This window comes from Oncorhynchus tshawytscha, linkage group LG21 (genome assembly GCF_018296145.1).
Source record: "Oncorhynchus tshawytscha isolate Ot180627B linkage group LG21, Otsh_v2.0, whole genome shotgun sequence".
NCBI classification, from domain to species: Eukaryota; Metazoa; Chordata; class Actinopteri; order Salmoniformes; family Salmonidae; genus Oncorhynchus; species Oncorhynchus tshawytscha.
The window spans coordinates 23192556-23209640 of NC_056449.1; the positions used below are offsets into that span (position 1 = coordinate 23192556).

At 44.4% G+C, this 17085-nt stretch overlaps 1 protein-coding gene across 1 annotated transcript in view; it reads left to right on the forward strand.

Moving 5' to 3' along the window:
- LOC112220536 (ecto-NOX disulfide-thiol exchanger 2) overlaps positions 1-17085 on the forward strand; it is a 250927-nt gene that overhangs the window by 142006 nt on the left and 91836 nt on the right. The window contains 2 exon segments of the mRNA XM_042302850.1: positions 6163-6369; positions 9918-10151. Of these exon segments, the coding sequence (XP_042158784.1) occupies positions 6163-6369; positions 9918-10151 (441 nt within the window).

Here is a 17085-nt window from a genome sequence, read left to right on the forward strand (position 1 = left end):
CAAACCCTGTTACATTATACAGGGTTGTCAAGAAATGAATGAACCATTCACATGAGAGAATCATCCAGCTCTCTGATTAAAGATGATGGATTCTTATTTATCCCACTATAGTTTCACATTAACATTAGATATCAATAAAAAGTTATCCAATGTTTATATCACTCTTGCAGAAAGTTAGCTCATGGTTTGTATTTCCAAATATATATATTTTTAATACTTTTTAATAGATTTTCCCAGCTTGAAGCCTCTGAATATATTCTTTAATCAGATGAATTATGTATCACATCAAATAGGCCTGTACATTACGCTAATAATACTTCTAAATGTAAAACTGTAATTTCACAATATAGATCAAGTAGATTTTCCTTTTATTTGAACCCCGGCCTAGAGTATAAAACAGCTGAATTAGGTATACATGCATTTAAAATGCCCATTGTAAAGTAGGCTATGGTGTGTGGACTACATGCACAAGCTAGTCCAAAGAGCTTCCAAATTCTGGAGCGTTACATGCATACCCAGGGAGGAGACGTTGCAATAATTTTTATCAAATTTGTCAAAACTAGTAAATATCGTGCACTGAGTTTGAAAGCTATGCAAAGCTCTGATGAGAACCGAATGATGTTCCTTCTTGAAAACACTTTAAAAATTAAAAATACAAAAAAATATACAAAAAATATATATATACAGTCAGAAGTTTACATACACTTAGGTTGGAGTCATTAAAACATGTTTATCAACCACTCCACAAATTTATTGTTAACAAACTATAGTTTTGGCAAGTCGGTTAGGACATCTACTTTGTGCATGACACAAGTAATTTTTCCAACAATTGTTTACAGACAGATTATTTCACTTAAAATTCACTGTATCACAATTCCAGTGGATCAGAAGTTTACATACACTAAGTTGACTGTGTCTTTAGACAGCTTGGAAAATTCCAGAAAATTATGTCATGGCTTTAGAAGCTTCTGATAGAATATTTGACATCATTTGAGTCAATTGGAGGTGTACCTGTGGATATATTTCAATGCCTACCTTCAAACTTAGTGCCTCTTTGCTTTACATCATGGGAAAATCAAAAGAAATCAGCCAAGACCTCAGAAAAATATGTGTAGACCTCCACAAGTCTGGTTCATCCTTGGGAGCAATTTTCAAACACCTGAAGGTACTACGTTCATCTGTACAAACAATAGTACGCAAGTATAAACACCATGGGACCACACAGCCGTCATACCGCTCAGGAAGGAGACACGTTCTGTATCCTAGAGATGAACGTACCTTGGCGTGAAAAGTGCAAATCAATCCCAGATCAACAGCAAAGGACCTTATGAAGACGCTGGAGGAAATGGGTACAAAAGTATATCTATATCCACAGTAAAATGAGTCCTATATCGACATAACCTGAAAAGCTGCTCAGCAAGGAAGAAGCCACTGCTCCAAAACCGTAATAAAAAATACAGACTACGGTTTGCAAATGCACATGGGGACAAAGATCGTACTTTTTGGAGAAATATCCTCTGGTCTGATGAAACAAAAATAGAACTGTTTGGCCATAATGACCATCATTATGTTTAGAAGAAAAATGGGGAGGCTTGCATGCCGAAGACACCACCCCAACCGTGAAGCACGGGGGCGGCAGCATCATGTTGTGGGGGTGCTGTGCTGCAGGAGGGACTGGTGCACTTCACAAAATAGATGGCATCATGAGGTAGGACAATTATGTGGATATATTGAAGCAACATCTCAAGACATCAGTCAGGAAGTTAAAGCGCGGTCGCAAATGGGTCTTCAAAACTGACAATGACCCCAAGCATACTTCCAAAGTTGTGGAAAAATGGCTTAAGGACAACCAAGTCAAGGTATTGGAGTGGCCATCACAAATCCCTGGCCTCAATCCCATAGAAAATGTGTGGGCAGAACTGAAAAAGCATCTGCAAGCAGATGGCCAACAACCTTTTTTAATTTTTTTATTTCACCTTTATTTAACCAGGTAGGCTAGTTGAGAACAAGTTCTCATTTGCAACTGCGACCTGGCCAAGATAAAGCAAAGCAGTGTGACACAGACAACGCCACAGAGTTACACATGGAGTAAACAATAAACAAGCCAATAACACAATAAACAAGTCAATGACGCAGTAGAAAAAAGAAAGTCTATATACAGTGTGTGCAAAAGGCATGAGGAGGTAGGCAATAAATAGGCCATAGGAGCGAATAATTACAATTTAGCAGTTTAACACTGGAGTGACGATGATGTGCAAGTAGAGATACTGGTGTGCAAAAGAGCAGAAAAGTAAATAAAATAAATACAATACGGGGATGAGGTAGGTAGATTGAGTGGGCTGTTTACAGATGGACTATGTATAGCTGCAGCAAGCGGTTAGCTGCTCAGATAGTTGATGTTTAAAGTTGGTGAGGGAAATAAAAGTCTCGAACTTCAGCGATTTTTGCAATTCATTCCAGTCACAGGCAGCAGAGAACTGGAAGGAAAGGCGGCCAAATGAGGTGTTGGCTTTGAGTCCTGGTCTGACTCAGTTACACCAGCTCTGTCAGGAGGAATGGGCAAAAATTCACCCAATTTAACGTGGGAAGCTTGTGGAAGGCTACCTGACACGTTTGACCCAAGTTAAACCATTTAAAGGCAATGCCAGCAAGTACTAATTGAGTGTATGTAATCTGCTGACCCACTGGGAATGTGATGAAAGAAATAAAAGCTAAAATAAATCATTCTCTTGTCACGATCATCGTAAGGAGCGGACCAAAATGCAGCGTGGTATGTGTTCATGATGATTTTTTAATTAAAGAAAGCACTGAGCACTGAATACAAACTATACAAAACAAATGTGACGCTATAATGAGACCTGTGCTTACACAAGCAACTAGACATAGACAATCACCCACAAACAAACAGTGAAACCCAGGCTACCTAAGTATGATTCTCAATCAGAGACAACTAATGACACCTGCCTCTGATTGAGAACCATACTAGGCCGAAACATAGAAATCCCCAAATCATAGAAAAACAAACATAGACTGCCCACCCCAACTCACGCCCTGACCATACTAAATAACGACAAAACAAAGGAAATAAAGGTCAGAATGTGACATCGCTCTACTATTATTCTGACATTTCACATTCTTAAAAGAAAGTGGTGATCCTAACTGAACTAAGACAGGGAATTTTTACTTGGACTAAACGTCAGGAATTGTGAAAAACTGAGTTTAAATGTATTTGGCTAAGGTGCATGTAAACTTCCAACTTCAACTGTATACTCTACCATTTACAAGTTTGGGGTAACTTGGAAATGTCCTTGTTTTTGAAAGAAAAGCACATTTTTTGTCCATTAAATTAGCAAATTGATACATTGTAGACATTGTTAATGTTGTAAATGTATTTTGTAGCTGGAAACGGACGATTTTTTAAAATGGAATATCTAGTATATAGGTGTACAGAGGCCCATTATCAGCAAACATCACTCCTGTGTTCTAATGGCACGTAGTGTTAACTAATCCAAGTGTTCTAATGGCACGTAGTGTTAGCTAATCCAAGTTTATCATTTTAAAAGGCTAATTCATCATTAAAAAACATTAACAATGTCTACACTGTATTTCTGATGAATTTGATGTTATTTTAATGGACAAATAAATGGCTTTTCTTTCAGAAACAAGTACATTTCTAAGTGACCCCAAACATTAAAAAACATAAACAATGTTTACACTGTATTTCTGATGAATTTGATGTTATTTTAATGGACAAATAAATTGCTTTTCCTTCAGAAACAAGGACATTTCTAAGTGACCCCAAACTTTTAAACGGTAGTGTGTATATATATATTTTTAAAGGGTATTCAAGAAGGAACAGGTATTTATGAATTAATCGTTTTTCTCATCGGAGCTTTGCTTAACTTTCAAGCTCAATGCACGATATTTACTAGTTTTGACAAATTTGATGAAAAATTACAGTAATGTCTCCTCCATGGGTATGCATGTGTGTCAACGCACCGGAAATTGGAAGCTCATTGGACTAGCTTGTGCATCTAGTCCACACATCATGTGCTTTTCTTTCAAAAACAAGGACATTTATAAGTGACCCCAAAATTTTGAACGGAAGTATGTGTATATATATATATATATATATCTTTTTTTTGGTGTGTTTTCAAGAAGGGAAGAGTGTGGTAACTCCTGACTCCACGCAGACATGGCGTGTACACGTGCTGCTCCATAGCCAGTACTGTTCTTCATTCAGACAAGCATGCGTCCAAACTTTGTTCATTTGCACAATGTCTCTCCTTCACATTCACTTGTAAATGTCCAAACTCACCAAAATTTACAGAAAGAAAATGCAAAATTATCATCAAGGCAAAGGGTGGCTACATTGAAGAATCTCAAAATATATTTTGATTTGTGTAACACATTTTTGGATCCTACATGATTCCATGTGTGTTATTTCATAGTTTTGATGTCTTCTCTGTTATTCTATAATGTAGAAAATAGTAAAAATAAATAACCCTTGAATGAGTAGGTGTGCCGAAAATTTTGACTGGTACTGTATGTAGATATGTTAGAAATAATACTATATTTCTCTTGACAGAGTGATGCTGAATTTTAAAAGTGGCTCAACTTACAATAACATTTATGAAGCTGACCTTAGCTAGCAAGCCTCTTCCATTGTTTAACATGGCTGGTTTGCTTCCCAGCTAGCACCTAATGTTCTGAAAACCATATGTTTCTTAGACCTTGGTGAGAGCATGGTTGTCCTGTAGTTATTTTGCATACAACTTTCCCACAACGTTCTAGGAATGGTGCAGGATAGCTGGTTGCTTTGGAACATTCTCAGCACATTGAAGTTGACAAAATACAATCATTTTATTGTTATTTCATTACTTTAAAGGAACATTTCTTAAAAGTTCAAACATGGTTACATTTAATTATGGTTATGGTTATTGGTTATTATGGTCATTTTGGTTATGTTCTAGGAATGTTCTCCAACTGGTTTGACATTAGGAATGTTCTCAAATAGTTCAAAGAACACTAAGAAAAAACATTCTTCTGTGGGAATTTAAGTACTTCAGTATAACGTTTTCTGCAGGTTTCCTCATTTAATTTTTCAGAATATTAAGAAAACTCGCCATAAAAAAAACTAGAAAAGATTAATAACGTTCAGATAACGTTCTAAGAATGTTATTTAAAAACATATACATTCCGTTCTGTGTCAACAAAACTCTCTCTATCCTCTATCTTGTTAAGTGTGTTCAGGTGTGTTGGTCGCACCCACTAATTGATCTTATTGAGTGCTTGTTTCCTTTGAAATGGTGTCTTTTTGAATTATTTTTGAGTTATAAAATACATACTAACTCCATCCGGGTGGTGCAGTGGACTAATTCCATGGATAGAGAGAAGAATATCATACTGTAGGTTTGAATCTCACTCACGCTGTGCCACAATAAAAAAATAAATGTGTTTGCATTATTAATGCCTCAGCAAATTAATTTCCATGTGTCCTATCTGTGCTTTGACTTCAAAAACATTAACCCAAACTAGGAGTGTTATTGGAACATTTAGTGAAAGTTTTCAGGAAGTTATTAAAAAACCTCCAAATAACCATTATATTTCGTTCAAAACATTCACAACATTTAGAGAATGTTCTCAGAACGTTTTTTAATTACATTCAAATAACATATATTTTCTGTTCTCAGAATGTTAATTAAACCTCCTGCAAATGTTCACTTCTGTTCTCAGAACATTTAAAAAAAACTTTCCGTTTTACCAGTCACTAAACTTATGGCTTTGTTACCAGATACAAATTGATACCAAAAACGTATATTCCCACAACTTGCAAGGAATTAAATGTGCTAGCTGGGTAGGTATCTAAATATAACTGTGTTTAACAACTTGGCCCTTTCAAGCATTGTTTTTGATTGAAAGGGGAAACAGCGTGTGTAGATATCATCAGTTAGATACAGTCTATTAGGCTAGCTAGCTAACCGGCCATAGACTAATTAGCTAATGAGACAGCAATAAGCTGTTTGAGCTAGCTAAAGCAGAGTATTAATAGTGTATTGCGGGTTCTATGTATTTACCTCTCTCCTTTCCTTGTACAGACCTGAATGTGTTCATACATCCAATTAAATAAATCTCCTTCTTTTCTCTCTTCATGTTGCTTAGACCTTCCCTTTCCGGCCATGAGGGAGCGCCCTCCCGGCTGTAAGACTGTGTTTGTGGGTGGTCTGCCAGAGAACGCCACTGAGGCGCTCATTGTGGAGGTATTTGGCCAGTTGGGGGAGATCATCGCAATCAGAAAGAGCAAGAAGAACTTCTGCCATATCCGATTTGCCGAAGAGTTCACTGTGGACAGAGCCCTCTTCCTGTCTGGTACATTTCCTACGTTTTCTATTAAACTTCAAGCTGTATTGTGGAATAAATGTCTTCCCTCTTCAGTCAGAGACCTTAACTATGTCGGTCAATGAGGAGACAACAAGCGCTGTTGTGGAATAAATGGCCCCAGTCTCCAGTCAGACACCTTAACTATGTCGGTCAATGAGGAGACAACAAGAGGTGTTGTCGAATAAATGTCCTCCCTCTTCAGTCAGAGACCTTAACTATGTTGATCAATGATGAGACCACTAGAGGTGTTGTGGAATAAATGTCCTCCCTCTTCAGTCAGAGACCTTAACTATGTTGATCAATGATGAGACCACTAGAGGTGTTGTGGAATAAATGTCCTCTCTCTTCATTCAGAGACCTTAACTATGTTGATCGACTAGGAGTCAACAAGAGGTGTTGTGAAATAAAAATCCTCCCTCTTCAGTCAGATACTATAACTATGTTGGTCAATGAGAAGACAACTATGAGTGTTGGAATAAATGTCCCAGATCCCCTTACTAGTATGTAATTCCATCTATTAGACTCCATCTATTCGACTCCATCGATTAGACTCCAGTTATTAGACTCCCTCTATTAGACTCCCTCTTTTAGACTCCATCTATCAAACTCGATCTATTAGACTCCAGCTATTAGACTCCAGCTGTTACACTCCATCTATTAGACTCCCTCTAATAGACTCCCTCTATTAGACTCCATCTATTAGACTTCAGCTATTAGACTCCATTTATTAGACTCCAGCTGTTACACTCCCTCTATTAGACTACCTCTATTATACTCCATCTATTAGACTTCAGCAATTAGACTCCATCTATTAGACTCCATCTATTAGACTCCATCTATTAGACTTCAGCAATTAGACTCCCTCTATTAGACTCCATCTATTAGACTTCAGCAATTAGACTCCATCTATTAGACTCCATTTATTAGACTCCAGCTGTTACACTCCATCTATTAGACTCCCTCTATTAGACTCCCTCTATTAGACTCCCTCTATTAGACTCCCTATATTAGACTCCCTCTATTAGACTCCATCTATTAGACTCCATCTATTAGACTCAGCTATTAGACTCCATATATTAGACTCCATTTATTAGACTCCCTCTATTAGACTCCCTCTATTAGACTCCATCTATTAGACTCCAGTTATTAGACTCCCTCTATTCAACTCCATCTATTAGACTCCAGCTATTAGACTCCATCTACTAGACTCCCTCTATTAGACTCCAGCTATTAGACTCCAGCTATTAGACTCCAGCTGTTACACTCCCTCTATTAGACTCCCTCTATTAGACTCCATCTATTAGACTCCCTCTATTCGACTCCATCTATTAGACTTCAGCTATTAGACTCCAGCTATTAGACTCCCTCTATTAGACTCCATCTATTAGACTCCCTCTATTAGACTCCCTCTATTCGACTCCATCTATTAGACTTCAGCTATTAGACTCCATTTATTAGACTCCAGCTGTTACACTCCCTCTATTAGACTCCATCTATTAGACTTCAGCAATTAGACTCCATCTATTAGACTCCAGCTGTTACACTCCATCTATTAGACTCCCTCTATTAGACTCCCTCTATTAGACTCCCTCTATTAGACTCCATCTATTAGACTCCATCTATTAGACTCCAGCTATTAGACTCCCTCTATTAGACTCCATCTATTAGACTCCCTCTATTAGACTCCAGTTATTAGACTCCCTCTATTCGACTCCAGTTATTAGACTCCATCTATTAGACTTCAGCAATTAGACTCCATCTATTAGACTCCAGCTGTTACACTCCATCTATTAGACTCCCTCTATTAGACTCCCTCTATTAGACTCCATCTATTAGACTCCATCTATTAGACTCCAGCTATTAGACTCCCTCTATTAGACTCCATCTATTAGACTCCCTCTATTAGACTCCCTCTATTAGACTCCCTCTATTCGACTCCATCTATTAGACTCCAGCTATTAGACTCCATCTATTAGACTTCAGCAATTAGACTCCATCTATTAGACTCCAGCTGTTACACTCCATCTATTAGACTCCCTCTATTAGACTCCCTCTATTAGACTCCATCTATTAGACTCCATCTATTAGACTCCAGCTATTAGACTCCCTCTATTAGACTCCATCTATTAGACTCCCTCTATTAGACTCCAGTTATTAGACTCCAGCTATTAGACTCCCTCTATTAGACTCCCTCTATTAGACTCCAGTTATTAGACTCACTTTATTAGATTCCAGCTATTAGACTCCAGCTATTAGATTCCAGCTCATAGACTCCTTCTATTAGACTCCTGCTATTAGACTCCTGCTATTAGACTCCTGCTATTACACTCCTGCTATTAGACTCCCTCTATTAGACCATCTATTAGACTCCATCTCTTACTCCCTCTATTAGACTCCATCTATTAGACTCCCTCTATTAGACTCCCTCTATTAGACCATCTATTAGACTCCATCTTTTACTCCCTCTATTAGACTCCCTCTATTAGACTCCATCTATTAGACTCCAGTTATTAGACTCCCTCTATTAGACTCCATCTCTTACTCCCTCTATTAGTCTCCAGCTATTAGATTCCAGCTATTAGACTCCAGCTATTAGATTCCAGCTATTAGATTCCAGCTATTAGATTCCAGCTATTAGATTCCAGCTCATAGACTCCTTCTATTAGACTCCTGCTATTACACTCCTGCTATTAGACTCCCTCTATTAGACCATCTATTAGACTCCATCTCTTACTCCCTCTATTAGACTCCATCTATTAGACTCCCTCTATTCTACCATCTATTAGATTCCAGCTATTAGATTCCAGCTATTAGATTCCAGCTCATAGACTCCTTCTATTAGACTCCTGCTATTACACTCCTGCTATTAGACTCCCTCTATTAGACCATCTATTAGACTCCATCTCTTACTCCCTCTATTAGACTCCATCTATTAGACTCCCTCTATTCTACCGTATATTAGACTACAGCTATTAGACTCCAGCTATTAGAGTCCCTCTATTAGACTATATCTAAGAGAGATGACAGAAAGAGAGAGCGAGAGAGAGTGGGGAGCAGAGAGAGAGAGAGAGAGAACGAGAGTGAGAGAGAGATGTGTTTGCTTGGGTGTCACAAGAGGACCAATTAGTATCCAAGTCTTCTCTATGAATTAGTTTAGAGAACAGAAAGGTGTTTACTCCAACCCCACAAAGCTACTTTAGCTGGGATGCAGCTGTGACAGGAACCAACAGATTAAAAAGAGGAGAGCCTCAGAGGGATGGGGAGCGATGGATGGACAGATAGTTTCAACCCAAATGGAGGATGCCAGGAATCAGGAGAGAGATGCAGGTGTCTGATAGAAAGTGGTTTGTGGGTATTTACGGCGTTTTATCGCCCTGCACCTGCACGTTTAGCAGAGTGAAATGTCACTTGTGATGTTACCAATTGGTTCTAACGCTCTCTACCCCTTCTCTCTCTCTCCCCTCAACCCCCTCTCTCTCTCCCCTCCCCCTCTCTTTCTCTCTCTCTCCCCTCAACCCCCTTTCCTCTCCCTCCAGGCTACCGTATGCGTCTGGGCTCCAGTACAGACAAGAAGGACACAGGGCGGCTCCATGTGGACTTTGCCCAGGCCAGAGACGACTTGTATGAGTGGGAGTGTCGTCAGCGCCTGTATGCCAGAGAGGAGAGACACCGCAGGAGGATGGAGGAGGACCGTTTCAGACCCCCCTCCCCTCCACCCATCGTCCATTACTCAGACCACGAGTGTAGCCAGCTGGGCGACAAGATCAAAGGTGGGGCTCAATTTCCCAGGGCATACACACATTCAGTTCACACAGATTCCCGGAGTACACACAGATTCACGCAGTACTCAGACAGAAACAATACAGAGACAGACTCTCAAACAAAGAAACACAATAGCCAAATACTAACTAACCCTACTTCTTGGTCTATCACAGTGGTCCTCCTCTGATTTAGTTTGGTTGACAAATCTCCTTAACACACTGCAGAGCTTGATGTTCTCTATCCGTCTGAGTATGAATCTGTCTCTGGGTTTAAAGAAGCTGTAGACTCAAAAGCCCCATCTGCTCTGAGTGTTTGACTGGTGGTTTTGAGTGTGTGTGTGTGTGTGTGTGTGTGTGTGTGTGTGTGTGTGTGTGTGTGTGTGTGTGTGTGTGAGTGTGTGTGTGTTCGTGCGCGTGCACATGCATTTGTGTTTAAGCACAGGCTTCACTACTATAATCTGCTGAAGTACATAAATATCCCCACAACTTGTACTTAAATATTTGTGAATGTGAGGATTCCAGTAGAAAAGTAAGGCAAAAAGAGGTAATCTTGCTGCTATCTTAGCCCAAACACCTTGACTTTTTCTCTATTACAACTTCCAGCGCCGACAGAGATGGCCGCTTCGCTTCGCGTTCCTAGGATGAATTTGATTTGATTTATTAACTATTATGAAGAGCAGTGAACTTTATTTGGCTTAGTAATGAATGTGGCTGCTCCACATTCAGTTTATCTGAGAAGCTGATATATGTATCACGCCTGCTCCCACTCCCCTCTCTGGCGCTCGACGGTGCCAGGTGGCCCATCATTACACACACCTGTCACCATCATAACACACATCTGCGTAATATGGACTCACCTGGACTCGTTGTTGATTGCCCCTCTATATCTGTCTGCTCCTCAGTTTGTTCCCTGTGTCAGCATTATTGTCGCTGTGTTTCCCCTGTCCAGACGCTGTCCTTGTTTGTTTTATGTTAGTTATTTATTAAATGTTCACTCTCTGTACTTGCTTCTCGTCTCCCAGCATCTGTCCTTACAGAATGCTGACACCACAATGTGAGGCATCAGGAATTCTTTATTATTATTATTTTTTTTGCCGGCTTCCGGTCCGTGTGCCGCTGCCGGAGGAACCGGCGGTGCCTCAGCTGTCTCGTTGGACTCCCATCCCACGTCATGCCTCAGCCGGCTCGTCAGGCTCCCATCCCACGTCATGCCTCAGCCAGCTCAGCCGGCTCATCCGGCTCCCAAGTCTTTACTGGAGCACCAGACACGCTCAGGTGGGACGCTAGGTGGCGCCCCTAGAGGTGTGGGGGGGGGGGTACTGTCACGCCTGCTCCCACTTCCCCTCTGTGGCGCTAGAGGGCTCCAGGCGGCCCATCATTACGCACACCTGTCACCATCATTAAGCGCATCTGCGCAATATTGGACTCACCTGCAATTACTTTTTTGATTGCCCCTCTATATCTGTCTGCTCCTCAGTTTGTTCACGGTGTCAGCATTATTGTCGTTATGTTTCCACTGTCCAGATGCTGTCCTTGTTTGTTTTATGTTGGTTATTTGTTAAATGTTCACTCCCTGTACTTGCTTCTTGTCTTCCAGCGTCTGTCCTTACAATATGAGATGCCAGCCAGGCAGCAGCCTGGTATTTTAGTATGCACACATATCCTCAACACATTCATGGGTTGCACGTTTCATCACAATATTGTTTGGAATGTTCGTTTAAGGACTGATGCCAAGCTGAGCATTCTACATTCTACTAATGCAGTCTTAATAGGTGTTGATTAAGATTTTATCTGAAGTGCATTACATACTGTTGTCTAGAAACAATGACATTTCAAAACGAGGCAAATATTTATGGCGCCAGATTGACTTTAAATTCAGTATAATATTAGCTAGCTAACTAAGATTGTGGGGATCAAAAAGCACCAAAAATGTTGCTAGCTAATGTTAGCATTTCTAGCTATTTCTGACTAACTTTGCTAGCTCATGGCAACATTGGCAACTCTCTCAAGTAAAACATCATAATGATGGCAAAGTTGTATTTCCAGGACACTAAAGTGTAATTTTAACTAAACAGTCATTATCCCCCAAACAGCATTAACCATCAGTCGGACATCAATGTGCTGCGGGATCTGTAGAACGTTGACAACAATAGCAACGACGCAACCACGTGACGGAGGTGCAACCAATGAATAATGTATGTGGGTCTTATAAATCTCTGGAACCTCGTCAAAGTATGTTCCTTCGATAAGCCACTTAGCTCCCTAGCATTATAGATGCATTATATATTTTGATAAACCGCTTAGCTCCCTAGAATTATAAATGCATTATATATTTTGTAATGTTCCGGGTGTCGTGGGTGTGGAGTCAAACGCAGGAGACAAAGAGTGCAATGCTGTGCTCTTTAATTGCACCAACACACCACAGGGTGCTCACAATAATAACGTCCCCAAACACGGGGAATGAAAAATGTACAACTGAAATACACGACCAGGAACAAACACGTTCCTCTACTACAGACCCGAAGGTTACAATGATTAATCCCACACAACAAACAGGCGGGCCGGCTGTCTAAAGAAGCCCAACTAATCATCACAAACAGGTGCTACCAATAAACATACAAGGAGGGGGAGGAAAGACAATCAGTGGCAGCTAATAGGCCGGTGACGACGACCGCCGAGCGCCACCCGACCGGGAAGGGAAGCCACCCTCGGTCGGACTCGTGACAGTACCCCCCCTGACGCGCGGCTCCCGCAGCGCACCGACACCAGCCTCGAGGTCGCCCCGGAGGACGAGGTGCAGGGCGATCCGGATGGAGGCGATGGAAATCCCTCAACATGGATGGATCCAAGATGTCCCCCACCGGTACCCAGCACCTCTCCTCCGGACCGTACCCCTCCCAGTCCACGAGGTACTGCAGGCCCCTCACCCGGCTTCTTGAGTCCAGAATGGCCCGGATCGTATACACCGGGGACCCCTCGATGTCCAGAGGGGGGAGGGACCTCCGGCACCTCACTGTCCTGCAGGGGACCAGCTACCACCGGCCTGAGGAGAGACACATGAAACGAGGGGTTAATACGATAATAGGAAGGGAGTTGTAATCGATAACACACCTCGTTTATTCTCCTCAGGACTTTAAAGGGCCCTACACACTGCGGACCCAGCTTCCGGCAGGGCAAGCGGAGGGGTAGGTTTCGGGTCGAGAGCCAGACCCTGTCCCCCGGTACAAACATGGGGGCCTCACTGTGGTGGCGGTCAGCACTCCTCTTCTGCCGTCCACTCGCTTGTTGTAGAGATTCCTGGACGGCCCTCCAGGTCTCCTTGGAGCGCTGTACCCATTCCTCCACCGCAGGAGCCTCGGTCTGGCTCGGATGCCATGGTGCCAGGACCGGCTGGTACCCCAACACACACTGAAAAGGGGACACGTTAGTAGAGGAGTAGCGTATTGAGTTCTGGGCCATTTCCGCCCAGGGAATGTATCGTGCCCACTCCCCTGGCCGATCCTGGCAATACGACCGCAGAAACCTACCTACCTCCTGGTTCACTCTCTCCACCTGCCCATTACTCTCGGGGTGATAACCGGAGGTCAGGCTGACAGAGACCCCCAAACGTTCCATGAAGGCCCTCCAGACCCGGGACGTGAATTGGGGGCCCGATCAGAAACGATGTCCTCCGGCACCCCGTAGTGCCGAAAGACATGGGTGAATAATGCCTCCGCAGTCTGTAGGGCTGTAGGGATACCGGGCAACGGGAGGAGACGGCAGGACTTAGAGAACCGATCCACAATCACCAGAACTGTGGTGTTCCCCTGAGATGGCGGAAGATCGGTCAGGAAATCTACGGATAGATGTGACCATGGCCGTTGTGGAACAGGGAGGGGTTGTAACTTCCCTCTAGGAAGGTGCCTAGGAGCCTTACTCTGGGCGCACACCGAACAGGAGGAGACATAACCCTTAACGTCCTTTGCCAAAGTAGGCCACCAATACCTCCCCCGAAGGCTCCCCACTCTCCTCGTCACCCCAGGGTGACCCGAGGAGGGTAGGACGTGAGCCCACCGAATCAGTTTGTCCCGAACACCAAACGGCACGTACTTACGCCCCGCCGGACACTAAGGAGGCGCGGGTTCGGCCCGTAACGCCCGCTCGATGTCCGAGTCCACCTCCCATACCACTGGTGCTACCAGTTTAGAGGCGGGAAGGATGGGAGTAGGTTTGGTGGACCCATCCTCCATGTCGTAAAGACGGGACAGTGCGTCAGCCTTTACGTTCTGAGAGCCCGGTCTATACGACAATGTAAACCGGAACGGGGTGAAGAATATGGCCCACCTTGCCTGACGTGGGTTAAGTCTCCTAGCTGCCCGAATATACTCCAGATTCTGGTGGTCGGTCCAGATGAGAAAGGGGTGCTTAGCCCCCTCAAGCCAGTATCTCCACACCTTCAGAGCTCTAACCACCGCTAGCAACTCCCGGTCCCCCACATCATAGTTACGCTCCGCTGGGCTGAGCTTCCTTGAGAAAAAAGCGCAGGGGCGGAGTTTTGGTGGCGTACCCGAGCGCTGTGATAGCACGGCACCCACCCCAGCCTCGGACGCGTACACCTCCACTATGAATGCTAGAGAGGGGTCCGGATGTGCCAAAACGGGCCCATTGGTGAACAGCGCCTTCAACTTGTTGAAAGCTCCGTCCGCCTCTGCTGACCACTGCAACTGCACCGGGCCCCCATTCAGCAGTGAGGTAATGGGAGCCGCTATTTGGCCAAAACCCCGGATAAACCTCCGGTAGTAGTTGGCAAAACCCAAAAACCGCTGCACCTCCTTTACCGTGGTCGGAGTCGGCCAATTACGCACGGCCCTAATGCGGTCGCCCTCCATCACCACCCCCGAGGTGGAAATGCGATAACCCAGAAAGGAGACGGCTCGTTTAGAGAACACGCATTTCTCAGCCTTTACGTATAGGTCATGCTCCAGCAGTCTACCAAGCACCTTACGTACCAGAGACACATGCGCGGTGTGAGTGGCCGAGTAGATCAGAATGTCATCGATATAAACCACCACTCCCTGTCCGCACAGGTCCCTGAGAATCTCGTCTACGAAGGATTGGAAGACGGCTGGAGCATTCTTTAACCCATACGGCATGACGAGGTACTCATAGTGGCCTGATGTGGTCTAAATGCGGTTTTCCACTCGTCTCCCTTCCAAATACGCACCAGACTATACGCGCTCCTGAGATCCAGTTTTGTGAAGAACTGCGCTCCGTGAAATGATTCCACCGCCGTAGCGATGAGAGGTAGAGGGTAACTATACCCCACTGTGATGGCGTTTAGACCTCTATAATCAATACACGGCCGCAAACCTCCCTCCTTTTTCCTCACAAAAAAGAAACTCGAGGAGACGGGTGAGATGGAGGGCCGAATGTACCCCTGTCCCAGCGACTCCGTGACATATGTCTTCATCGCCAACGTCTCCTCCTGGGACAACGGGTACACGTGACTCTTGGGAAGCGCAGCGTTTACCTGGAGATCTATCGTACAATCCCTTCCCGGTCGATAAGGTGGTCATTTAGTCGCTTTCACTTTACTGAAAGCGATTGCCAAATCGGCATACTCGGGGGGAATGCACACGGTGGAACCCTGGTCTGGACTCTCCACCGACGTGGCACCGATGGAAACTCCCAAACACCTTCCAGAACACTCCTCTGACCACCCCTGGAGAACCCCTGTCTCCACAAAATTTTAGGATTGTGCCGGGCCAGCCAGGGAATCCCCAGCACCACTGGAAACGCAGGCGAATCAATAATAAAAAGACTGATACGCTCCCTATGATTCCCCTGCGTCACCATGTCCAGTGGGACCGTGGTCTCCCTGACCATCCCTGACCCTAATGTCCGGCTATCTAGGGAGTGCACGGGAAAGGGAGAATCTATCAGCACAAGCGGAACCCCTAATTTAAGGGCGAGTCCGCGATCCTTAAAGTTCCCAGCTGCTCCTGAATCGACTAGCGCCCTATGCTGGGAAGAGGGAAAAAAGTGAAGGAAAAAGTTACGACAAACATGTGGCCAACAAGGGGTTCTGGGTGAGTTTGATGCTGACTCACCTGGGGTGATCGAGAAGCGTTCCGCCTGCCATCTCTACTCCCAGACGGACCCCCCCAGCACCGATCAGACGTGTGTCCTCTCCGACCACAGTTGGTGCAGGGAAGTCCTCCTCCTCCGGTACCCCTCGGCACAGCCCCTCCCAACTCTATTGGAATGGGAGCGGAGGGGCTGGGTGGTGGAACGCACAGGACCCTCTCCGAACACCCGCGGGCAGCCAGCAGATTGTCCAGTCGAATGGACATGTCAATCAGCTCATCCAGTGACAGAGCGGTGTCCCGACACGCTAACTCCCTGCGGACGTCCTCCCGGAGACTACACCTGTAGTGGTCAATAAGGGCCCTGTTGTTCCACCCAGATCCTGCTGCCAAGGTCCGGAACTCCAGCGCGTAATCCTGGGCGCGCCTCCTCTCCGGCCTGAGATGAAATAGTCGTTCTCCCACCGCTCGGCCGTCTGGAGGGTGATCAAACACGGCACGGAAGCGGCGGGAAAACTCTGGGTAGTGCTCCCGCATTGGGGGCCATTCAGACTGCATTCGCCCACTCCAGAGCACGACCCTCCCATCGGTCCATTCTCTCCATTACTTGATCCATCGCGGATCCAATCCGATGGAGGACGGTGGTGTGGTGGAGAACCCGTTCCTCCATCGATGGGAGAGGGTTGGCTGCTGCTCCTGCTGACTCCATTCAATCTTTAGGTGCGGGATTCTGTAATGCTCCGGGTGTCGTGGGTGTGGAGTCAAACGCAGGAGACAGAGAGTGCAATGCTGTGCTCTTTAATTGCACCAACGCACCACAGGGTGCTCACAATAATAACGGCCCCAAACACGGGGAATGAAAAATGTACAACTGAAAA